Source organism: Bos taurus, chromosome 24, assembly GCF_002263795.3.
Source record: "Bos taurus isolate L1 Dominette 01449 registration number 42190680 breed Hereford chromosome 24, ARS-UCD2.0, whole genome shotgun sequence".
Taxonomy (NCBI): domain Eukaryota; kingdom Metazoa; phylum Chordata; class Mammalia; order Artiodactyla; family Bovidae; genus Bos; species Bos taurus.
In genome coordinates, this window is record NC_037351.1 from 52,788,486 (window position 1) to 52,815,494 (window position 27,009).

The 27,009-nt window shown below is 39.4% G+C and overlaps 1 protein-coding gene across 2 annotated transcripts in view; it reads left to right on the forward strand.

Annotated features, from left to right (window-relative positions):
* Positions 1 to 27,009, forward strand: part of DCC (DCC netrin 1 receptor) — a 1,296,534-nt gene that overhangs the window by 1,051,079 nt on the left and 218,446 nt on the right. For both annotated transcript variants that reach the window (XM_059881088.1, XM_059881089.1), the window contains exon 15: positions 18,047 to 18,241. In XM_059881088.1, coding sequence (XP_059737071.1) covers positions 18,047 to 18,241 — 195 coding nt within the window. The remainder of the gene's footprint in view (positions 1 to 18,046; positions 18,242 to 27,009) is intronic.

The window sequence follows — 27,009 nt, forward strand, 5'->3', positions numbered from 1 at the left end:
AAACTTTAAATATGAAAACCAAATAGTCATTGAAATGAAATGTCACTGGATGTGTTAAATAATATAGTAAACATAGGTGAAAACAAAATTAACACATGGTAATACATAAAAAGAGAAAATTCTAAAGACATGAAACATGAAATAAGAAAATTTAGCATGCATCAGTCATAATCCCCAAAGAAAATAAAGCATGGAGGAGAAATGATTTTTCAAAAGATAAGAAGTGAAAATTTTCCAGAATTGATGAAATACCTGGATTATCAGACTCAGGAATAATGCTTTAGCTTTGATATATTGAAGACTACAGAGATAAAGACAAAAAGAAGAGCTTAAAGTGCCCCAGAGAGATTACTTATCTAGGAAGTATAATTATATTGATGAAGAATTCCCAATAGTAACAATTAAACCAAGAAGCAATGAAATATCTGCAAAGTACTGACAAAAAATTTCCATCATCCCCAAATTGTATAGCCAACTGAATAATTATACAAGGAAAGGAGAAACATAAACACCCTTCACATAAAAAGAATTTATCATCACTATCTTTTTTGTAAAGGGCCATACTTTTTAAAAAAAGATAAAAAGAAAATCATTAGAAGTGTGATTAGAGAAATTGATTAGCAAAATAATGTAATATATGGGCATATCTGAACACATTATGACTTTATAAAACAAAAATTATAATACTTTGGAAAGTTAACAAAAAGTTGACAAAACTGAGATGGTAAAGGATAAGAGATCATGGAGATTAAACAGTTTAGAGATTTTTTTTTAGTGTTCTTCTTATGAAAAGTAAAGATATAATTAACTCTACATTTCAAGTTTCATAACCTTTCAAAATTGAAAAATGACAAGTTTAAGGATATAGAGTATATAATTTCTTATTCAGTAGAGGAGAAAAAATAATGGTGGGGGAGAGTGCTTTAGCCTATTCAAACAAAATCATGAAGAAAACTAATTGTTTGTTACAAACAAATAGGAAATTAAAAGTGTATAATAAAATGACATAAATCCTCATATAGTAATAACAAAAAACATAAATGGATTAAGCTCACCAGTTAAAGGATAGATTATTAACTGAGATTTTTAAAACATCAAGATATATGATATTTATAATCAGCAAATATAAAGTATTAAGATGTGAAAGAATTAGAAGTAAAGGGATGGAGTAAAAATGCTAATCATTCTAACAGAAAATAAATATAGATTTATCTTTGGTAATTTTCTAAAAGCCAAATATATCTTTTGGGACAGAGAGTTACTACTCAATGTTAAAAAGATTAACTTATAAAAATTTGTAAATTATAAAGAAATACATAATAGTTATAAAGATATGGCTTTTATATAACATACATTTATCCTATTGAAGCAAATCTTGACGGATCTTTATGGACAAATTTAGAAAGCCACTGTAACATTTGAATATACTTTTGTTATAGAAGCAATAAATATGTAGTATTGCAGGTAGAAAATACACACCACAAAGCAACACAGGCCTTACCATCCAAAGATTATCAGACCATTGCTCTAAACATCCTAATACATATCCTTTAACTCCCTATGGTAGAGTTAAATGATGATTAGAAGTGAATGTCCACTGCAATGAACAAGCAGCATTTAGTTTGTAGAAGTGAGTGACAAGGAAGATGATATCTATTGCTGAAAACAAGCACTGCCAATAGAAATGAAACATTAGTATGTATCAGAGCTGTCTGGAAAGAGTGTGGGTATGTCATTGGCTTTCTCTAATTCTCTGTTAAAAAATAATAATAATAATATATATAATATGTGTATATATATATATATATATATGTATGTATGTATGTATAGGCTAGTAAGGACTGGAGCTAAACTCTAACAAAATGACCCATAATATGCAGCATACTAAATAGAGAACAGATATATCAAAGTCCCAACAACTTGGCAACGCCTTGTCCATAGTACACGATACGCAGCAGCAATCATTTTCATATTCAGGAGCCAGAGGAGACAAATCTTGCCAGTGACCAAGACAAAATGACATTAATAACTGTACTTTTGTGTTGTTTCAACGTCAAAAAATTTTAAATGTTTTCCTTAAAAATTTTCATATAGAGAGAGTTATATAAAATTGTGGTAATTTTATATGTAATGAGTTGTACATAATGATAATTGTATTGAACCTCATAGGAAACGTAGACTTTGTTTCTATATTTTTGAGCACTTGGTGCCAGGAACTGTTCTAATTATTGGCATTATAGAGAATTCATGGAGAGAGATGAGACAAAGAATAATGAAATAGGTAGCACAGTAAGTGACCATAAACCCTATGGCGGGGGGGGGGGTGGGGTGGGCGGGGAATGAGATTATTAGGAGATGAAGAGTTTAGGTAAAGATTGCAATTTTAAAATATGGTAGCTAAAGAAGTCTGAAGTTGGAAATTAGATAACAAAACCTGAAGAAGTTCAGGGAGGAAGGCATATCTGAGGGAGAGCTTCCCAGAGGTACAGCAAGTGCCATGCCCTGCGGCCAGAGTATGTCTGTCACGTTTGGGGAAAGTCAGGGTCCGACGCGGAGTGAATGGCTGGGGCGAGGTGAGCAAGGGGGAAAGCGGAAGGAGACGAGGACAGAGAACTAAGGGCGCCAAGGGGCACGTCACACGTGACCCTTTAGGCCATTGTAAAGAACCTGGTCTTCCAGTGTGGGGCGGGAAGACTTAATGATATCTGCTTGACATCGTCTTATTTGTTTGACATCATCTTATTTGTATTTTATTTGTTTACACACATGTTCACACTGTCTTCATGCAGGTTTATTTTAAATACCCTTTATATGCTGGCGCTTCTCATCTCTTGATATAAATTTCTCCACAGTCTTTCACCAAAGTCTCAGACTTATATACCCTATTTGCCTGGTATCTATGCATGTGACTAGTAGGCACCTTGCATTTAACATGACCAAAGAATTTGTCTGTTTCTCCTCAGTTCATTATATTATTCACCAGTTGCCCAAGCTAAAGATCTCTGACTTATCATGGAACCTCTTCCTTACACAGCTCTGTTGACTCTGCCTCTCAAATGCCCAAATACTTACACTTCATCTCCACCATGGTCATCCATGCTAAGTCGCTTCAGATCAGATCAGATGAGATCAGATCAGTCACTCAGTCGTGTCCGACTCTTTGCAACCCCATGAATCGCAGCACGTCAGGCCTCGCTGTCCATCACCAACTCCCGGAGTTCACTGAGACTCACGTCCATCGAGTCAGTGATGCCATCCAGCCATCTCATCCTCTGTCGTCCCCTTCTCCTCCTGCCCCCAATCCCTCCCAGCATCAGAGTCTTTTCCAATCAGTCAACTCTTCACATGAGGTGGCCAAAGTACTGGAGTTTCAGCTTTAGCATCATTCCTTCCAAAGAAATCCCAGGGCTGATCTCCTTCAGGATGGACTGGTTGGATCTCCCTGCAGTCCAAGGGACTCTCAAGAGTCTTCTCCAACACCACACTTCAAAAGCAGCAATTCTTCGGCGCTCAGCCTTCTTCACAGTCCAACTCTCACATCCATACATGACCACAGGAAAAACCATAGCCTTGACTAGATGAACCTTTGTCGGCAAAGTAGTGTCTCTGCGTTTGAATATGCTATCTAGGTTGGTCATAACTTTCCTTCCAAGGAGTAAGCATCTTTTAATTTCATGGCTACAGTCACAATCTGCAGTGATTTTGGAGCCCAGAAAAATAAAGTCTGACACTATTTCCACTGTTTCCCCATCTATTTCCCATGAAATGGTGGGACCGGATGCCATGATCTTCGTTTTCTGAATGTTGAGCTTTAAGCCAACTTTTTCACTCTCCTCTTTCACTTTCATAAGGAGGCTTTTTAGTTCCTCTTCACTTTCTGCCATAAGGGTTGTCATCTGCATATCTGAGGTGATTTATATTTCTCCCGGCAATCTTGATTCCAGCTTGTGCTTCTTCCAGTCCAGCGTTTCTCATGATGTACTCTGCATATAAGTTAAATAAACAGGGTGACAATATACACCCTTGATGAACTCCTTTTCCTACTTGGAACCAGTCTGTTGTTCCATGTCCAGTTCTAACTGTTGCTTCCTGACCTGCATACAAATTTCTCAAGAGGCAGGTCAGGTGGTCTGGTATTCCCATCTCTTTCAGAATTTTCCACAGTTTATTGTGATCCACACAGTCAAAGGCTTTGGCGTAGTCAATAAAGCAAAAATAGATGTTTTTCTGGAACTCTCTTGCTTTTTCCATGATCAGCAGATGTTGGCAATTTGATCTCTGGTTCCTCTGCCTTTTCTAAAACCAGCTTGAACATCAGGAAGTTCATGGTTCACATATTGCTGAAGCCTGGCTTGGAGAATTTTGAGCATTACTTTACTAACATGTGAGATGAGTGCAATTGTGCGGTAGTTTGAGCATTCTTTGGCGTTGCCTTTCTTTGGGATTAGAGTGAAAACTGACCTTTTACAGTCCTGTGGCCACTGCTGAGTTTTCCAAATTTGCTGGCATATTGAGTGCAGCACTTTCACAGCATCATCTTGCAGGATTTGGAATAGCTCAACTGGAATTCCATCACCTCCACTAGCTTTGTTCATAGTGATGCTTTCTAAGGCCCACTTGACTTCACATTCCAGGATGTCTGGCTCTAGGTGAGTGATCCCACCATCGTGATTATCTGGGTCATGAAGATCTTTTTTGTACAGTTCTTCTGTGTACTCTTGCCATCTCTTCTTAATATCTTCTGCTTCTGTTAGGTCCATACCATTTCTATCGTTTATCGAGCTCATCTTTGCATGAAATGTTTTTTTGGTATCTCTGATTTTCTTGAAGAGATCCCTAGTCTTTCCCATTCTGTTGTTTTCCTCTATTTCTTTGCATTGATCGCTGAAGAAGGCTTTCCTATCTCTTCTTGCTATTCTTTGGAACTCTGCATTCAGATGTTTATATCTTTCCTTTTCTCCTTTGCTTTTCACTTCTCTTCTTTTCACAGCTATTTGTAAGACCTCCCCAGACAGCCATTTTGCTTTTTTGCATTTCTTTTCCATGGGGATGGTCTTGATCCCTGTCTCCTGTCCAATGTCATGAACCTCATTCCATAGTTCATCAGGCACTCTATCTATCAGATCTAGTCCCTTAAATCTATTTCTCACTTCTACTGTATAATCATAAGGGATTTGATTTAGGTCATACCTGAATGGTCTAGTGGTTTTCCCTACTTTCTTCAATTTAAGTCTGAATTTGGCAATAAGTCGCTTCAGTCGTGACTAATTCTTTGTGACTCTGTGGACTGTAGGCCACTAGGCTCCTCTGTCCATGGGGTTCTTCAAGCAAGAATACTAGAGCAGGTTGCCATGCCCTTTTTCAGAGGATATTCCCAAACCAGGTTTCTAACCCTCATCTCTTACATCTCCTCCATTGGCAGGCGGGTTCTTTACCTCTACCACCACCTGGAAAGAGACAAGTGTAAACATACTTTTAGGGTCTGCTAATTTTTTTAATTAAAAAAATGGTTTTAAAATACACATTAAATATCATTTGCCATTTTTAAGTGTGCAGTTCAGTGGCATTAGGTATAGACACACTTTGTATACCATCACTATCGCCCTTCTCCAAACTACTTTTGATCTTGAAAAAAAATGCCTCGTAACTTGTCCCTCTTCCCAGCTCCTTGCAATCACCATTCTACTTTGTCTTTTTACTACTTTGACAACTTTACGTATTTCATATAAATGGAATCATACGATTTTTGTTCTTTTGTGACTGACTGATTTCACGTAGAGTACCTGACCTGCCTCTTGAGAAACCTATATGCAGGTCAGGAAGCAACAGTTAGAACTGGACATGGAACAACAGACTGGTTCCAAATAGGAAAAGGAGTACATCAAGGCTGTATATTGTCACCCTGCTTATTTAACTTATATGCAGAGTACATCATGAGAAACGTTGGACTGGATGAAGCACAAGCTGGAATCAAGATTGCTGGGAGAAATATCAATAACCTCAGATATGCAGATGACACCACCCTTATGGCAGAAAGTGAAGAGGAACTAAAAAGCCTCTTTATGAAAGTGAAAGAGGAGAGTGGAAAAGTTGCCTTAAAGCTCAACATTCAGAAAACGAAGATCATGGCATCTGGTCCCATCACTTCATGGGAAATAGATGGGGAAACAGTGGAAACAGTGTCAGACTTTATTTTTGGGGGCTCCAAAATCACTGCAGGTGGTGACTGCAGCCATGAAATTAAAAGACGCTTACTCCTTGGAAGGAAAGTTATGACCAACCTAGATAGCATATGGAAAAGCAGAGACATTACTTTGCCAACAAAGGTCCGTCTAGTCAAAGCTATGGTTTTTCCAGTAGTCATGTATGGATATGAGAGTTGGACTATGAAGAAAGCTGAGTGCCAAAGAATTGATGCTTTTGAACTGTGGTGTTGGAGAAGACTCTTGAGAGTCCCTTGGATTGCAAGGAGATCCAACCAATCCATCCTAAAGGAGATTAGTCCTGGGTGTTCATTGGAAGGACTGATGCTGAGGCTGAAACTCCAATACTTTGGCCACCTCATGCAAAGAGTTGACTGATTGGAAAAGACCCTGATGCTGGGAGGGATTGGGGGCAGGAGGAGAAGGGGATGACAGAGGACGCGATGACTGGATGGCATTACCGAATCAATGCACATGAGTTTGGGTTAACTCTGGGAGTCTGTGATAGACAGGGAGGCCTGACGTGCTGCGATTCATGGGGTTGCAAAGAGTTGGACACGACTGAGTGACTGAACTGAATTGAACTGAATGTCAAAACAGGTTCTTGTAGCATGTGTCAGAATTTCCTTTCCTTTTAAAAATTAAAATTATTCCATTCTATGTAGAGGGCACAGTTTATACACTTATGAAAATAGACACTTGCGTTGCTTCTACTTTTTTAGTATCTTGAACAACACTATTATGAACATCAGTTCAGTTCCATTGCTCAGTCGTGTCCAACTCTTTGCAACCCCATGGACTGCAGCATACCAGGCTTCCCTGTCCTTCACCATCTTCTAGAGTTTTCTCAAACTCATGTCCATTGAGTCAGTGATGCCATCCAACCATCTCATCCTCTGTTGTCCCCTTCTCCTCCTGCCTTCAATCTTTCCTAGCATCAGGGTCTTTTCAAAGGAGTCAGCTCTTTGCATCAGGTGGCCAAAGTACTGGAGTTTCAGCTTCAACATCAGTCCTTCCAATGAATATTCAGGACTGATTTCCTTTAGGATGGACTGGTTGGATCTCCTTGCAGTCCAAGGGACTCTCAAGAGTGTTCTCCAACACCATAGTTCAAAAGCATCAATTCCTTGGCACTCAACTTTCTTTATAGACGAACTCTCACATCCATACATGACTCCTGGAAAAACCATAGCCTTGACTAGACAGAACTTTGTTGGCAAAGTAATGTCTCTGCTTTTTAATATGTTGTCTAGGTTGGTAAAACCTTCCTTCCAAGGAGTAAATTTCTTTTAATTTCATGGCTGCAATCACCCTCTTCAGTGATTTTAGAGCCCCCCCAAAATAAAGTCAGCCACTGTTTCCACTGTTTCCCCATCTATTTGCCATGAAGTGATGGGATCAGATGCCATGATCTTTATTTTCTGAATGTTGAGCTTTAAGCCAACTTTTTCACTCTCCTCTTTCACTTTCATCAATAGGCTTCTTAGTTCTTCGCTTTTGGCCATAAGGGTGGTGTCATCTGCATATCTGAGGTTACTGATATTTCTCCAAGTAATCTTGATTCCAGCTTGTGCTTCTTCCAGCCCAGCAATTCTCATCATGTACTCTGCATATAAGTTAAATAAGCAGGGTGACAATATACAGCCTTGACGTACTCCTTTTCCTATTTGGAACCAGTCTGTTGTTCCATGTCCAGTTCTAACTGTTGCTTCCTGACCTGCATACAGATTTCTCAAGAGGAAGTTCAGGTGGTCTGGTATTCCCATTTCTTGAAGAATTTTCTGCAGTTTATTTTGATCCACACAGTCAAAGGCTTTGGCATAGTGAATAAAGCAGAAGTACATGTTTTTCTGGAACTCTCTCACTTTGTCGATGATCCAACGGATGTTGTTGATTTGATCTCTGGTTCCTCAGCCTTTTCTAAATCTAGCTTGAACATCTATAAGTTCATGCTTCATGTATTGTTGAAGCCTGGCTTGGAGAATTTTGAGCATTAATTTATTAGCATGTTGGATGAGTGCAATTGTGCGGTAGTTTGAGCATTCTCTGGCATTGCCTTTCTTTGGGATTGGAATGAAAAGTGACCTTTTCCAGTCCTGTGGCCACTGCTGAGTTTTCCAAATTTGCTGGCATATTGAGTGCAGCACTTTCACAGCATCATCTTTTAGGGTTTGAAATAGCTCAAGTGGAATTCCATCACCTCCACTAGCTTTGTTTGTAGTGATTTTTCCTAAAGTCCACTTGACTTCACATTCAAGGATGTCTGGCTCTAGGTGAGTGATCACACCATCATAATTATCTGGGTCATGAAGGTCTTTTTTGTACAGTTCTTCTGTGTATTCTTGCCACCTCTTCTTAATATGTTCTGCTTCTTTTAGGTCCATACCATTTTTGTCCTTTACTGTACCCATCTTTGCATGAAATGTTCCCTTGGTATCTCTCATTTTCTTGAAGAGATCTCTAGTCTTTCCCATTCTATTGTTTTCCTCTGTTTCTTTGTACTGATCACTGAGGAAGGCTTTCTTATCTCTCCTTGCTATTCTTTGGAACTCTGCATTCAAATGGGTATATCTTTCCTTTTCTCCTTAGCTTTTCACTTCTCTTCTTTTCACAGCTATTTGTAAGGCCTCCTCAGACAGCCATTTTGCTTTTTTGCATTTCTTTTTCTTGGGGATGGTCTTGATAACTGTCTCCTGTACAGTGTCACAAACCTCTGTCCATGGTTCATCAGGCACTCTGTCTATCAAATCTAGTCCCTTAAATCTATTTCTCACTTCCACTGTATAATCGTAAGGGATTTGATTTAGGTCATACCTGAATGATCTAGTGGTTTTCCCTACTTTCTTCAATTTAAGTCTGAATTTGGCAATAAGGAGTTCATGATCTGAGCCACAGTCAGCCTCCAGTCTTGTTTTTTGTGACTGTATAGAGCTTCTCCATCTTAGGCTGCAAAGAATATAATCAGTCTTGCTGGAAGCCAGTGTGAGCAACTCCACCCGTGGCAGAGGTCATGAGGAAGGAGGCTCGGTATACGCAAAGGCAAGATCGAGCCTCAGGAGTCCCCCTGGAAATTCTCGAGCATCTACCCCCAAAACCAGAGTCTGCCTACTTTACTGCCTTGTGCTCTCAGCTACACCTCTGACTTTACGGGGGGCTGTCCCCCACCACCTCTCTCTGAAAAAGAGTTAAATTACAGCTCCAGTTAATAAAGTTCCTGAGCGTGACAAGAGAGTTTTATTTCACAACCGTGAGAGGCATGAGATGTTCTAAACTGTCTGAATACAGATTCCTTTGAGCGGTTAAAAGACTGATTAGAAATTGTATAGGTGAAGGGTTTTTCACTTGTTGGGCCAATGTTTGCTGCTGTGTTTCCATATCCCTTACCTACTGTGTCCCTGGCAGTGTATTGATTAATATAATTGGTGTATAGGAATGTAAGTAGTAGCTTTAATGTTTGTAACCTTGGACCCTTGAGTTAATTCTTTTTCTCGTTATAGCCCACCACACCTTTTCCCTTAGAAATGCAACTTTATCTAATGCTTTTGGAGGGTGGCGCCTGACTAAGCACCTTTAGAAAAATAAGTTTTCTGAAGAAAGGGTCTTAAAATGTTAACAGGCCTCTGGGCCAGTAAATCACCTAAACTTTTGCATATGATAAGTTTGCAGGAAGAAAGCCTGGCTTACTGCTGACTCTGCCCCTTCCCCCATTATCCCCTATGCACAACTTAAGGTATAAAAACTACTTTGGAAAATAAAGTGCGGGCTTTGTTCACCGAAACTTGGTCTCCCCATGTCATTCTTTCTCTCACCTTCTGGCTGAATTTCCATCTGGGGCATGGAGGCTCGTCAAGCCTACTAGTTTTGCCTGGGCTTCTAAGATCTGACCAGGGAGGCCTTAGTGTCTTCTCTCCTTCGGGAGAATGGGAGGATGCCTGCACCCTACGTAGGTGATGCAAATTCCTTATTTTGGAATTTTATTAGCTTTCCACGTAAACCAAGTTATTCAGCCTCTTTTCTCCACTGAATTTCCTCACTGAGCTATCCTTATTTAACCACTCTTTATATCCTTAATTAACATTTAATTAAGCAATTGTTTCCTGATCCTGACCGACGCTGTCCCTGCTTTGAATTCCCTGGATCCACCAGGGCTGGACCCTGGCAAGTCTGATTTCATTGTTTACCATCTGGTGATGTCCATGTGTAGAATCTTCTCTTGTGTTGTTGGAAGAGGGTGTTTGCTATGACCAGTGTGTTCTCTTGGCTAAACTCTATTAGTCTTTGCCCTGCTTCATTCCATATTCCAAGGCCAAATTTGCCTGTTACTCCAGGTGTTTCTTGACTTCCTATTTTTGCATTCCAGTCCCCTATAATGAAAAGGACATCTGTTGTGGGTGTTAGTTATAGAAGGTCTTGTAGGTCTTCATAGAACCATTCAACTTCAGCTTCTTTAGCATTACTGGTCAGGGCATAGACTTGGATTACCATGATATTGAATGGTTTTCCTTGGAAGTGAACAGAGATCATTCTGTCATTTTTGAGATTACATCCAAGTATTGCAACTCCAGTAGTTTGGCCACCTCATGCGAAGAGTTGACTCATTGGAAAAGACTCTGATGCTGGGAGGGATTGGGGGCAGGAGGAGAAGGGGACAACAGAGGATAAGATGGCTGGATGGCATCACTGACTCGATGGATGTGAGTCTGAGTGAACTCCGGGAGTTGGTGATGGACAGGGAGGCCTGGCGTGCTGCGATTCATGGGGTTTCAAAGAGTCAGACACAACTGAGCAACTGAACTGAACCGAATTGATTGCATTTCAGACTCTTTTGTTGAATATGATGGCTACTCCATTTCTTCTAAGGGATTCTTGCCCACAGTAGTAGATATAATGGTCATCTGAGTTAAATTCACCCATTCCAGTCCATTTTTGTTTGCTTAATCCTAAAATGTCGACGTTCGCTCTTGCCATCTCCTATTTGACCACTTTAAATTTACCTTGATTCATGGACCTTACATTCCAGATTCCTAAGCAATATTGCTATTTACAGCATTGGATTGCTTCCGTCACCAGTCACATCCACAACTGGATGTTGTTTTTGCTTTGGCTCTGTCTCTTCATTCTTTTCTGGAGTTTTTGTTTTTTGTTTTTTTTTTTTTTTCACTGATCTCCAGTACATATTGGGTATGTACCCACCTGAGGAGTTCATTTATCAGTGTCCTATCTTTTTGCCTTTTCATACTGTTCATGAAGTTCTCAAGGCAAGAATACTGAAGTGGTTTGCCATTCCCTTTTCCAGTGGACCACATTTTGTCAGAACTCTCCACCAAGACCCATCCGTCTTGGGTGGCCCTACATGGCATGGCTCATAGCTTCATTGAGTTAGAAAAGACTGTGGTCCATGTGATTAGATTGGCTAGTTTTCTGTGATTGTGGTTTTCAGTCTGTCTTCCCTCTGATGGGTAAGTATAAGAGGCTTATGGAAGCTTCCTGATGGGAGAGACTGACTGAGAGGGAAACTGGGTCTTGTTCTGATGGGCAGGGCCATGCTCAGTAATTCTTTAATCCAATTTTCTCTTGATGGGTGGGACTGTGTTCCCTCCCTGCTATTTCAGTTCAGATCAGTCACTCAGTCCTGTCAGACTCTTTGTGACCCCATGAATCACAACATGCCAGGCCTCCCTGTCCATCACCAACTCCCAGAGTTCACTCAAACTCACGCCCATCAAGTCAGTGATGCCATCCAGCCATCTCATCCTCTGTCATCCCCTTCTCCTCCTGCCCTCAATCCCTCCCAGCATCAGAGTCTTTTCCAATGAGTCAGCTCTTCACGTGAGATGGCCAAGGTATTGGAGTTTCAGCTTCAGCATCATTCCTTCCAAAGAACACCCAGGACTGGTCTCCTTTAGGATGGACTGGTTGGATCTCCTTTCAGTCCAAGGGACTCTCAAGAGTCTTCTCCAACACCACAGTTCAAAATCACGCTGCAATTTACTTTGGGCCAAACTGTGTTTGGCCTTCTTCAAAAGATTCCTTTCATGTACTGCTACAGTCAGTGCCCCCAACCCTACAGCAGGCCACCACTGACCCATGCCTCTGCTGGAGACTCCTGGACACTCACAGGCAAGTCTGGGTCATTTTGAACATAGGTGTATAATTATCTTTTTGAATCTCTGCTTTCAGTTCCTTCAAGAATATACCCAGGAGTAGAACTGCTAGATCATATGGTAATTTTACTTTTAATATTTTGAAAGACTGCCATATTGTTTTCCAGAGCAGCTGCACCATTTTGTATTCTCACTGGGTGACTGCTTCTTCATCTTCTTTATTTAACTTCTATGGTCAAGCACAATGACCTTCTGTTTCTTCAGATACTAAACTCACTCTTATTCTGGAGGTTTTGTAGTAGTTATTCTTTGTGTCTATAAAGCTTTCCACCCTGAGGTTTATTTGACTGACTCTTTCAGATCATTCTCCTTAGATTTTTCCATGGATACCTTCCTTGTTGTGTCATATATAATATTCAGTTTTATCCTATATCCTAGCTTTCCAATACCTCATGGTTTCTTTGTTTATTCTTAAATTTTTTGGCCTTATGTCCCCCCAAAACTCTATCCCAGTACCTAAAACTGTGACTGACCCATTGAAAATGCACAGTAATTGTTGAAATGTCACTGTGATTAGTCAGGTAAATTTCCCTAGCCTGCTATATGTGAACCTTACTCATTAGCGAAAATCTGTATCATCACTCAGAGAATCATGATTATTCTTTAGAAATAAATAAAAACAAGGCAGAATTAATAATTCCATAGTCAGTCAGGAATGGCAGTTAAACTAGTTATCTTGACTCTGGTAGAAATTTGCAGCCTTGTTAATTTGGATATTTCAGTCATAATATGTTCTTTGGTTTCAAATTATTTCAGTAATTACCTTACTGCTTCTCTGTGCTTTAAATATGCAGTCTTTATCCTTGAGGTATTTATACATGAACTTGCAGACAGCAAATTTTAGTTTTGATCTTCAAACAAAGAGTACTCACATCACTTACTTACCTTTCATAGCAAATTTTATAAATCAATGTTTTATAGTTCATCCCAGTAGTAACCACTTTCATAATCTGTAAGCTCAGCTGTGTAAGACAAAATTCATCCAGGTGACATAGAAGGAAATTTTTCTGTCTTTATTTTGAGAAGTGAGTAGGTAGGTACAAATGGGTTATTCCAGATTATAAACAATCTCCTAACACAGTTATCTTTATGATGAGGTCATACCTTTTCAATGACATAAGTCTAATACTTGACAGACACCATTCCTTCTGGCCCAATGATATTAACTGTGTACTGAGTCCATTAAATGTTTAGGTTAGAGGTAGTATATACTCTAATGTATCAACACACTTTTTTTTTTATCATGTCAAAAAGTATTTAGAGGTTTGGATCTAGGATTGAAACTCCTCTTATGAAGTGAAGAGTAAAGGTGAGTCGTGTACTGACAGCCCCTCTTCTTCAAGAGCCAGTTTGTGCACTCATTTCCAGGGTATCCTTAAAGCTTTGACAGATGTAATTCTGTGGGTATTAATTTAACTAACTATCAGGGGAGATGCTCTATGGCTTCCAGAAAAACAGATAAACATTTATTCTGAAAATACTTTTTTTTTATTCTGAAAGATGTTGAATGTTGTCACTCAAATCATTCAGTTCAGTTCAATTCAGGTCAGTCGTTCAGTCGTGTCTGACTCTTTGCGACCCCATGAATCGCAGCACGCCAGGCCTCCCTGTCCATCACCAACTCCCGGAGTTCACCCAGACTCATGTCCATTGAGTCAGTGATGCCATCCAGCCATCTCATCCTCTGTCGTCCCCTTCTCCTCCTGCCCCCAATCCCTCCCAGCATCAGAGTCTTTTCCAATGAGTCAACTCTTCGCCTGAGGTGGCCAAAGTACTGGAGTTTCAGCTGTAGCATCATTCTTTCCAAAGAAATCCCAGGGCTGATCTCCATCAGAATGGACTGGTTGGATCTCCTTGAAGTCCAAGGGACTCTCAAGAGTCTTCTCCAACACCACAGTTCAAAAGCATCAATTCTTCAGTGCTCAGCCTTCTTCACAGTCCAACTCTCACATCCATACATGACCACAGGAAAAACCACAGCCTTGACTAGATGGACCTTTGTTGGCAAAGTAATCTCTCTGCTTTTGAATATGCTGTCTAGGTTGGTCATAACTTTCCTTCCAAGGAATAAGCGTCTTTTAATTTCATGGCTGCAGTCAACATCTGCAGGGATTTTGGAGCCCAGAAAAATAAAGTCTGACACTGTTTCCCCATCTATTTCCCATGAAGTGATGGGACCGGATGCCATGATCTTCGTTTTCTGAATGTTGAGCTTTAAGCCAACTTTTTCACTCTCCACTTTCACTTTCATCAAGAGGGTTTTTAGTTCTCTTCACTTTCTGCCATAAGGGTGGTGTCATCTGCATATCTGAGGTGATTGATATTTCTCCCGGCAATCTTGATTCCAGCTTGCATTTCTTCCAGTCCAGCATTTCTCATGATGTACTCTGCATATAAGTTAAATAAGCAGGGTGACAAAATACAGCCTTGATGTACTCCTTTTCCTATTTGGAACCAGTCTGTTGTTCCATGTCCAGTTCTAACTGTTGCTTCCTGATCTGCATACAGATTTCTTAAGAGGCAGATCAGGTGGTCTGGAATTCCCATCTCTTTCAGAATTTTCCACAGTTTATTGTGATCCACACAGTCAAAGGCTTTGGCATAGTCAATAAAGCAGAAATAGATATTTTTCTGGAACTCTAATTTAGTAGTATTTATTAGAATTATGATCAGTGTCCAGAAAATACCTCATTTCTTTAGAGATAGGATTATAGGGAGCATGGTGATATAAAAATCAGAATGTCAGTTTTTTATTTGCAACACACAGTCTTTGAAAATTTTTATATCAGGATAGCAAGTGCATTTTCTCTCTAGTAGCTAACATCAGTTGGTTCTATTTAAGACTGGAGTGTTTCAGTACTTTATTTCATTAACTGTTTTCCCCACCATATGGGACCCTTACTATCTTTACCTTCATTCTGCACATGAGGAAACTTTGACTTAGAGAGGATAAATCAGGTTTTAAGACTTCATATCTCATGAGTGTCCAACACAAATTTGAATGGTTCTCTCGATGACTTCCAGAGCGCAAGCTTAGATTCAATCAGTATTTGTAATGCCAGTTTAATTCATAGGTAAACACAGAGAAGATAATTTGAGAAGGACACACAGCTAGTAAATGGCAGAGCCTAGTATTAAACCAGACGTGCACATTCCAGAGTCTGTGTGGCTTTAATCCAAACCACTGTCTCATTTCTTTAATAATAAATACAGTTTGCACAGACGCAATAAACCATGGGTCAAGTACAGTCCCATTCATGCTGAGCAAATCATGGCCCTAAATTGTTTATCCTGACAATTTCTCAGGAAAGGACTGCTATATTTATTTTCATCTCTAGTTAAATCAGAGTAAATAATCCTTAGGCAAGAGAATTTTTGACATTTCATTTCCCTTTCTATTATTCTTACATCTGCCTTGATTTTCACTTAATTTCAGTCGCTCAGTCATGTCCGACTCTTTGCGACCCCATGAATTGCAGTACGCCAGGCCTCCTTGTCCATCATCAACTCCTGGAGTTCACTCAAACTCATGTTCATTGAGTCAGTGATGCCATCCAGCCATCTCATCCTCTGTCGTCCACTTCTCCTCCTGCCCCAATCCCTCCCAGCATCAGAGTCTTTTCCAATGAGTCAACTCTTCACATGAGGTGGCCAAAGTATTGGAGTTTCAACTTTAGCATCAGTCCTTCCAGTGAACACCACGACTGATCTCCTTTAGAATGGACTGGTTGGTTCTCCTTGAAGTCCAAGGGACTCTCAAGAGTCTTCTCCAACACCACAGTTCAAAAGCATCAGTTCTTTGACACTCAGCTTTCTTCACAGTCCAACTCTCACATCCATACATGACCACAGGAAAAACCACAGCCTTGACTAGACGGACCTTTGTTGGCAAAGTAATCTCTCTGCTTTTCCATATGCTATCTAGGTTGGTCATAACTTTCCTTCCAAGGAGTAAGCGTCTTTTAATTTCATGGCTGCAATCACCATCTGCAGTGATTTTGGAGCCCCCCAAAATAAAGTCTGACACTGTTTCCACTGTTTCCCCATCTATTTCCCATGAAGTGATGGCACCAGATGCCATGATCTTCGTTTTCTGAATGTTGAGCTTTAAGCCAACTTTTTCACTCTCCTCTTTCACTTTCAGCAAGAGGCTTTTGAGTTCCTCTTCACTTTCTGCCATAAGGGTGGTGTCATCTGCATATCTGAGGTGATTGATATTTCTCCCGGCAATCTTGATTCCAACTTGTGCTTCTACCAGCCCAGCGTTTCTCATGATGTACTCTGCGTATAAGTTAAATAAGCAGGGTGACAATATACAGCCTTGATGTACTCCTTTTCCTATTTGGAACCAGTCTGTTGTTCCATGTCCAGTTCTAACTGTTGCTTCCTGACCTGCATACAGGTTTCTCAAGAGGCAGGCCAGGTGGTCTGGTATTCCCATCTCTTTCAGAATTTTCCACAGTTTATTGTGATCCACCTAGTCAAAGTGTTTGGCATTATCAATAAAGCAGAAGTACATGTTTTTCTAGAACTCTCTTGCTTTTTTGATGATCCAGCAGATGTTGGCAATTTGATCTCTGGTTCCTCTGCCTTTTATAAAACCAGCTTGAACATCTGGAAATTCACGGTTTGTGTATTGCTGAAGCCTGGCTTGGAGAATTTTGAGCATTACTTTACTAGCGTGTGAGATGAGTGCAATTGTGTGGTAATTTGAGCATTCTTTGAGCCTTAATTTTACCCCTTATTAATGATACCTAATGAGAAATATTTTGTCTTATCATCCTGCTCATGATTTCTCACTGCAAGAATACTATAGTGGTTAGCCGTTTCCTCCTCCAAGAAATTAATTTTAGATATGAAACTAAAAGATGCTGGCTCCTTGGAAGGAAAGCTATGACAAACCTAGACAGCATATTCAAAAGCAGAGATATCACTTTACCAACAAAGCTATGTATAGTCAAAGCTATGGTTTTTTCAGCAGTCATGTACAGATGTGAGAGTTGGACCATAAAGATGGCTTAGCACTGAAGATTTGATGCTTGTAAACTGTGATGCTGGAGAAGACTCATGAGACCCTTGGACTGCAAGGAGATCAAACCAGTCAGTTCTAAAGGAAATGAACCCTGAATATTCATTGGAAGGACTGATGCTGAAGCTGAAGCTCCTATGCTTTGGCTACCTGATGTGAAGAGCCAACACATTGGAAAAGACCCCGATGCTGGGAAAGACTGAAGGAAAGAGAAGGGGGAGGCGGAGGCTGAGATGGTTAGAGAGCATCACGATTCAATGGACATGAGCTTGATTTAACTCTGTGAGATATTAAAGGACAGAGGAGCCTGTTGTGCTGCAGACCGTGGGGTTGCAAACAGTCAGACATGACTTAGGAGAAATATATGAGAAAAAAGCTTAAGGGAAAAAAAAAATCTGTTAGAATAAAGATATGTGATGCTGCAGTGCCTCTGGAGGGAATTCAGTATCCTCTTGTGCTTAAATTCTGTGAAAGTCAAATCAAACGTGGAAATCACATCAGAGGCTGATACCAGGAGGAACTTGGGCAAGAAGTGATGCACCATTTGAGGGTCTGTGGAACATGATGTTAAGCCTTGATTAAGTGGTACGTTTTACCGTGCTCTGTGTTCTAATATGAAAGATGCTGATGGTCCTCCTCTTGAATTCTAGAGTCTCAAGTTCCTGACCAGCCAAGCTCTCTTCATGTGAGGCCCCAGACCAACTGCATCATCATGAGTTGGACCCCTCCCTTGAACCCCAGCATTGTGGTGCGAGGCTACATCATTGGGTATGGTGTTGGGAGCCCTTACGCTGAGACTGTACGTGTGGACAGTAAACAGCGTTACTATTCCATTGAGAGGTTGGGTAAGTAGCTGTGAATTTTCTTCTCCTAAGGAAAAGAAATGATTTATATTTAATTATTTTCTCTTTTGGAAAATTGCTCTTTGGAATTGGATGACAGTTTATTACAGATATCCATAACTCTTTTTCTATCCATCAGTCTACTCACGTAGCCTTCTGTACACATACATGCATTTTTTTTGTCTGGACTTTGAGTTAGGGAATTTTATCTAGACAGATAGAGAGCAGTGGGTGACCTGGTGTGTACCCTGCCTCTGTCATAAGAATACAGTGCATTGGAACATTTTTTTTTTCTTTTTTCCTCTGTCAATGGAGACTTCTAATCTTAATAATTCTTACAAAAAGAGTCAGCATATTATTTTTCTCACTAGAAAGTTACTGTTGATTTTTCTTAAATTTTGAATTATACAGTCACATTATCTTTTTTCCCAGTAGTATTTATAGACAGAACTTGGTGGCTCTCATGACAACAAGATTTTTTAAAAAAGAATTTTCAATCAAGCCAGTAACTCAGAGCAATCAAACTCTTCTCCACATATCTTCCTGGTCCCTTTCAGTTCAAGTTCTTTTACTGTGTTTTACCTCATTTTACTGAACATAATAATTCTAAGGTGATGTTTCTGAACTCATTGAAAATTTGTTTATTCAGAGAGAGTTAACAGGTATAAAGTTTTCACATTCATTTTATATCAGATTTTCCATAATGCAATAAGAGATTATATCATTAGCAGAGGGAAATAAAATGAATCTGTGTCATATGTAGGGTGCCAGGAAGTTAAACAGTTGTCATAAAGCAGAAGGCAAGCTGATTCTACCTGTTGATGTAACATGATATTATTTGCACTGAAGTACAGTGACCTTCTCAGTGAAAAGGCAACCTGATTGGATTGCTACTTATTTGCAATGTCTCTCAGAAACAGAGCATTTGTGATGAGAAGCCTGATTTGAATTTGAATAGCTAAAATGCAGTAGGAAGGAAAGGTTTTGTCAGTGCTGGAGGAAATCTGCACTGACCCATTCTCTCAGTAATTGCTTCAAACACTAATAAGAGGAGCACCTTCTGCAAATCTGCACAATTTTAGTTAGCTTGGCATTTGGAAATAATATTCCCTCTGTCAGTCCCTGAGTTTGAATGCAGAGGCAATCACAAAATTCATATTTTATGGCCTTCAAACCTATGTCAGGGGACTCTGATTTGTCCATTATGCAGTATACCACACCATCTCTGACAGTTCATCTTGATGCCACGCACCAGAGGGAGAGAGACCCGTGGCAGTACACAGGCTCTCGAGCAATGAGGTCAGGATGCCAATTCACAGAGAAGTCATGAAGGAAAACTGCATTGTTTCACCATGTGCTTTTGATAATGGTGCTTCTTTTTACAAGGAGACTCTCCCATGAGTTTCCAAGTCTAGTAAAGTTGAGGCATTTGAGAGATTAATACTGTGGCTGCTGCTGCTGCTAAGTCACTTCAGTCATGTCCGACTCTTTGCAACCCCATAGACGGCAGCCCACCGGGCTCCCCTGTCCCTGGGATTCTCCAGGCAAGAACACTGGAGTGGGTTGCCATTTCCTTCTCCAATGCATGAAAGTGAAAAGTGAAAGTGAAGCCGCTTAGTCGTGTCCGACTCTTCACGACCCTGTGGACTGCAGCCCACCAGGCTCCTCCGTCCATGGGATTTTCCAGGCAGGAGTGGGATGCCATTGCCTTCTCCATAATACTGTGGCAGATCTTTCCAAAAGCTTAAAGAAGAGATTTTTCCATTGTAAGATATGTTTTAAAGAGTAGGAAAACTGATAAAGGTAAAAATGGAATATGAACCTGTCTCAGTGATAGATAAGCATGAGTATGCACAGTAAAACTTACCTGAAAAGAGAAATTACACACATACAGCCACTCCCTCCATCCCCCCCCCACCACCCGCTGCCACAAACATATGTATTTAAATTCTGTTGAAACTTTAAACATACCATGTCAAAACATAGGGTTTCCCTGGTGGCTCAGATGGTAAAGGATTCACCTGCAGGGCAGGAGACCTGGGTTCCATCCCTGGGTTGAGAAGATCCCCTGGGAGAAGGGAATGGCAACCACTCCAGTATTCTTGCCTGGAGAATCCCATGGCTAGAGGAGCCTGGTGGGCTCAGCCCATGGGGTCGCAGAGTTGGACACAACTGAGTGACTAACACTTCCATGTCTTAACATAAAATGTAAAATAGTTGTTTTATCAGTATTGTTCCACTATCTCCATGGTTATACAAATAAATTGGGATTCTTTTAATATGAATTTCCATCACTTGGCCAAAATATATGTTAAACATAGCTAAAGTTCTAATTTTTATAAAGATAAAAGATTCATTCGAGTCTACATTTGAACTCTACAAAGAAACCATCAATGTTTTATTTATTCTATTAAATATTAAAATCAGCATATCAGTTTTATAGTATTTTTTAAAAAGGTATTTAAAATGCAATTTTAAAGCTTTTAATTGAGACATTTTATATGAGGCTTCCCAGGCGGCTCAGTGGTAAAGAATCTGCCTGCCAAGCAGGAGACATGGGTTCAGTCCCTGCATTGGGAAGATCCCCTGGAGAAGAAAATGACAACCCACTCCAGTATTCTTGCCTGGAGAATTCCACGGACAGAGGAGCCTGGTGAGCTGCAGTCCATGGGGTCTGCAAAGAGTTGGACGTGACTTAGAGACCAAACAGCAGCAGAACAGCATGACAGTTTTACAATTAAAAATGAATTAAGGAAAGTTCCAACCCATTTAAACATAGGGTCAGCCATAACTTGATATCAAATATTGATATCATGATTGTATTTTAGACTGTAAAAAGCTATGTGGTTTGTAACTAACCAATAAACCTCCTCTTTTCTTTGGTGAGAGATCAGAACTTCCAAATAGCGTTTTGTTTATCAGGTATGGTAACTCATTATTTAGACACCGGGCACTATGACCTGCATTAGGGCTAGAAGTACATGACCGTTTTGAAAAATATCTAATGTTGCCTGATTTAAAACAAAACAAAACACAGCTTGCCTAGTGCAGGCGTAGAGCTTCATTAACTAGTGTTTATTATAATTAATCCTTTGAAATCTTCCTCCTTTTTAGTTCCAAAGTCCTAAGGTCAACTTTGGTATAAATGCATGGTATAGATCCATGATATCTGAATTATAGCAGTGTTTCGGTTCAGTCACTCAGTCATGTCCGACTCTCTGTGACCCCATGGACTGCAGCACGCCAGGCTTCCCTGTCCATCACCAACTCCCGGAGCTTACTCAAGCTCATGTCCATTGAGTCAGTGATGCCATCCAACCATCGCATCATCTGTCGTCCCCTTCTCTTCCCGCCTTCAATCTTTCCCAGCATCAGGGTCTTTTCCAATGAGTCAGTTCTTTGTATCAGCTGGCCAATATGTTGGAGTTTTAATGTTTAGCAAAGTTAATTTAAAATTCTGTTCCTTTTGAAAAGAACTTAATATTTATTGTCTAAAAATCTATTGATCAATTTATCCATCAATCACTTTATCTTTTTTTACAATTTTTTAAAAATTTTATCTTTAGTTGAAGGATAATTGTTTTACAATATTGTGTTGGTTTCTGCCATAGATCAACGTGAATCAGCCGTAGGTAAACCTATGTCCCCTCCCTCTTCAGCCTCCTTCCCACCTCCCACCTTTTTACCTTTGTGGCACTATTTTTATAGATAATGAGCTAGAATATATATAGAATAATATATAAAGTGCACAATTCATTGAGTTCTTAAAAGAGCTTTATTGAAGTTTAATTCACATACAGTATACTATGTAGTTTTAAATTTCTTCTTTAATTTCTCTCAGCAGTAAGTTTTAGTTTTAGTGTAGTTGTTTTGTTGTCTTGAATATTTTTGTTAGATTAAGTTCTAAAACATATATAAATATGTGTGGGTGTGTATATACACCCACACATATATAGGGTTCCCCAGTGGCTCAGAGGTAAAGAATCCACCTGCACTCCAGGAGACACAGATTCCATCCCTGAGTGGGAAAGATCCCCTGGAGGAGGGCACGGCAACCCATTCCGGTATTCTTGCCTGGACAATTCCATGGACAGAGGAGCCTAGTGGGCTATAGTCCACAGTGTCACAAAGAGTCGGATACAACTGAAGCAGCTGAGCAGTTTGTGTGTGTGTGTGTGTGTGTGTGTGTGTGTGTGTGTACATAGCAAACAAACTGGCAAATTGGAATTACAAACATGTTCTCAGAACAGAATTCACTCGTATGTAGGTGACTTACTGTAAAAGGCATGAAGATCAGAAAATAAGTATAAAACTGTATCTATTTGCATATGATATGCTCTTTTAAATGGAAAATCTCAGAGGATCTACAAAACTATTAATAGTAGAACAAACAGTTGAATTTAACAGGTCTTAGGACATCAAGGTTAATGTACAAAAAAAAAAGATCTGTTTGCAGCCAACAACTGGAAAATAAATTTAAAGATACATGTGCATGTATGTGTGCTAAGATGCCTTTAAAGATATATAGATAGATTTATAAGATAAAGATATATATGTATCTTTAAATTTATTTTCCAACTGTTTGCTACAAACAAATTGATTTCTGAATGACTGATGAAACCTTTGTGTACGATTCTATGTTCATGTCCTGTGCTTCAAGAACTAACAGCACGTCCTCAAGTAAAGAAAATTATCTTGCCATTTCCAGCTTCCCCTATAGCTCAGTCAGTAAAGAATCTGCCTGCAGTGCAGGAGACCAGGGTTCGATCCCTGGGTTGGAAAGATCCCCTGGAGAAGGAAATGGCACCCCACTCCAGTACTCTTGCCTGGAAAGTCCCATGGACGGAAGAGCCAGGTAGGCTACAGTCCATGGGGTCGCAAAGAGTCCAACATGACTGAGCGACATCACTTTCACTCACTTTCACTTACTATTCCTAGCTTTATAAGTGTTGCCATGAATATTTGTTGAATTTTCACGAAATAATTTTCTGTCTTTTGAGATGGTCCTATACTTTCCCTCTTGTAATCATTTTTAATATTGTTAATCATATTGATTGATTTTTGAAAAGTAAACACCCATTCTTATGTTGTAGGATTTAATGTTGTTTTCTTTTTTTTTTTTGCCTATATTCATAAAGTATACATGTCCATGAGTTTCTTTTCATTTAGTGACTTTCCAGGCTTTTTTTTTAAACTAAGCTTATACCACTTATAAAATTATGTGAATTATTGCTCTTTCTGTAGCTGAAAAATTTGTGTAAGAGTGTTATTTCTTATTCCTTGAATATTTGACAAAATTCACTAACAAAACCACCTATATCTGAGATTTCCTTTTAGGGAAGGATTTTGAAATGAATTAAATTTCTTTAACATATACAGGTATTTTTATATTTTGAATTCTTTCTTGTATTGATTTTGGCAAGTAAATTTTTTCATGAAATTCATCTATTTTATTTTGCCACATTTACTGGCCTAGAGTTGCTCATTCGTGATATTCTCTTACTGTCTGGGGTTATCTATGGAATAGCTATATTTACATTTTTGATACTAATGATTTATGTTCTCTTATTTGTGATCATTCTAGGTAGGGGTTTGTCAATTTTGTTGATCTTGTCAAAGAAAGAGACTTTAACATTACTGTTTCTATTATCTATTATTTCTTTTGTATTTGCTCTTATCTTGACTATGTTCTTATACTAATTTCAGTCATAATTTGCACTTTTTCTTGCAATTTCTTAAAGTGAAATCTCATAATGTAGAGATTTAAATCTATTGGTACTTCCCTAAGCACCACTGTCCTTGCATTTCACAATATTTTACATGTATATATTTATTATCATTTAATTTAAAATATTTTCGGAATTTTCCTTGATTTCTTTTTGCTCTGTGACTTATTGTGTTGCTTAATTTTCCAATTTTGAGTTTTCCTAGATAGTTATTATTACTGATTATCATGATTAGAAAATATACTCTGATTTCACTATTTTTACATTTGCATTATTTTTTTAGTTTTTAACCAATTTTTATGCAAGTATAGGTAATTTTTAAAATGCATTAGTTTCCAGTGTAGAGCAAAGTGATTCAGTTATCCACATATATATATATATATATATATATATATAAATATATAATATTAATACATATCAGTTATCTGTCTATCAGTTAAGTTCAGTTGCTCAGTCATGTCCCACTCTTTGCAACCCCATAAACCACAGCACGCCAGGCCTCCCTGTCCGTCAGCAACTCCCGGAGTCCCCCCAGACCCATGTCCATTGAGTCAGTGATGCCATCCAACCATCTCATCCTCTGTCGTCCCCTTCTTCTCTTGCCCTTAATCTTTCCCAGCATTAGGGTCTTTTCAAATGAGTCAGCTCTTCACATCAGGTGGCCAAAGTATTGGAGTTTAAGCTTCAAATCAGTCCTTCCAATGAACACCCAGGACTGATCTCCTTCAGAATGGACTGGTTGGATCTCCGTGCAGTCCAAGGGACTCTCAAGAGTCTTCTCCAAAACCAAAGTTCAAAAGCATCAATTCTTCTGTGCTCGGCTTTCTTTATAGTCCAACTCTCACATCCATATATGACCACTGCTACCTCCCTCCCCGATGGGGAACATGTGTACACCCGTGGCGGATTCATGTTGATGTATGGCAAAACCAATACAATATTGTAAAGTAATTAGCCTCCAATTAAAATAAATAAATTTAAATTAAAAAAAAAAAAGCATATATGACCACTGGAAAAACCAAAGCCTTGACTAGATGGACCTTTGTTGACAAAGTAATATCTCTGCTTTTCAATATGCTGTCTAGGTTGGCCATAACTTTCCTTCCAAGGAGTAAGTGTATTTTAATTTCATGGCTGTCATCACCATCTGCAGTGATTTTGGAGCCCAGACAAATAAAGTCAGCCACTATTTCCACTGTTTCCCCATCTATTTGCCATGAAGTGCTAGAACCGGATGTCATGATCTTCGTTTTCTGAATGTTGAGCTTTAAGCCAACTTTTTCACTCTCCTCTTTCACTTTCATCAAGAGGCTCTAAGGTTTTTCACTTTCTGCCATAAGGGTGGTATCATCTGCATATCTGAGGTTATTGATATTTCTCCCAGTAACGTTGATTCCAGCTTGTGTTTCATCCAGCCCAGCATTTCACTTCATGTACTTTGCATATAAGTTAAATAATCAGGGTGACAGTATACAGTCTTGACACACTTCTATCCCGATTTGGAACCAGTGTATTGTTCCATGTCCAGTTCTAACTCTTGCTTCTTCACCTGCATACAGATTTCTCAGGAGGCAGGTCAGGTGGTCTGGTATTCCCATTTCTTTAAGAATTTTCCACAGTTTGTTGTGATCCACACAGTCAAAGGCTTTGGCATAGTCATCAAGCAGAAGTAGATGTTTTTTTGGAACTCTCTCACTTTTTCGATGATCCAACAGATGTTGATGATTTGATCTCTGATTCCTCTGTCTTTTCTAATCCAGCTTGAAAATCTGGAAGTTCATGGTTCATGTACTGTTGAACCCTGGCTTGGAGAAATTTGAGAATTACTTTGCTAGCGTGTAAGATGGGTGCAATTGTGTGGTGGTTTGAGCATTCTTTGGCATTGCCTTTCTTTGGGATAGGAATGAAAACTGACCTTTTCCAGTCCTATGGCCACTGCTGAGTTTTCCAAATTTGCTGGCATATTGAGTACAGCACTTTCAGAGCATCATATTTTAGGGTTTGAAATAGCTCAAGTGGAATTCCATCATCTCCACTAGCTTTGTTTGTGGTGATGCTTCCCTAAGGTCCACTTGACTTCGCATTCCAGGATTTCTGGATCTAGGTGAGTGATCACACACCATCATGATTATCTGGGTCCTGAAGATCTTTTTTGTACAGTTCTTCTGTGTGTTCTTGCCACCTCTTCTTGATATCTTGTGCTTCTGTTAGGTCCATACCATTTCTGTCCTTTATTGTGCCCATCTTTGCATGAAATATTCCCTTGGTATCTCTAATTTTCTTGAAGAGATCTCTGGTCTTTCCCATTCTATTGTTTTCCTCTATTTCTTTGTACTGATCACTGAGGAAGGCTTTATCTCTCCTCTCTATTCTTTGGAAATCTGCAATCAAATGGGTATATCTTTCCTTTTCTCCTTTGCTTTTCACTTCTCTTCTTTTCACAGCTATTTGTAAGGCCTCTTCAGACAGCCATTTTGCTTTTTTGCATTTCTTTTTCTTGGGGATGGTCTTGATAACTGTCTCCTGTACAGTGTCACAAACCTCCATCCATAGTTCTTCAGACACTCTATCAGATCTAATCCCTTGAATCTATTTCTCACTTCCACTGTATAATGATAAGGTGTATGATTTAGGTCATACCTGAATGGTCTAGTGGTTTTCCCTACTTTCTTCAATTTAAGTCTGAATTTGGCAATAAGGAGTTCATGATCTGAGTCACAGTCAGCTCCCAGTCTTGTTTTTGCTGACTGTATAGAGCTTATCTTTGGCTGAAAAGAATATAATCAGTCTGATTTCTGTATTGATTATCTGGTGATGTCCATGTGTAGAGTCTTCTCTTGTGTTGTTGGAAGAGGGTGTTTGCTGTGACCAGTGCATTCTCTTGGCAAAACTCTATTAGCCTTTGTCCTACTTCATTCTGTACTCCAAGGCCAAATTTCCCTGTTACTCCAGGTGTTTCTTGACTTCCTACTTTTGCATTGCAGTCCCCTATAATGAAAAGGACATCTTTTTTTGGTGTTAGTTTTAGAAGGTCTTGTAGGTCTT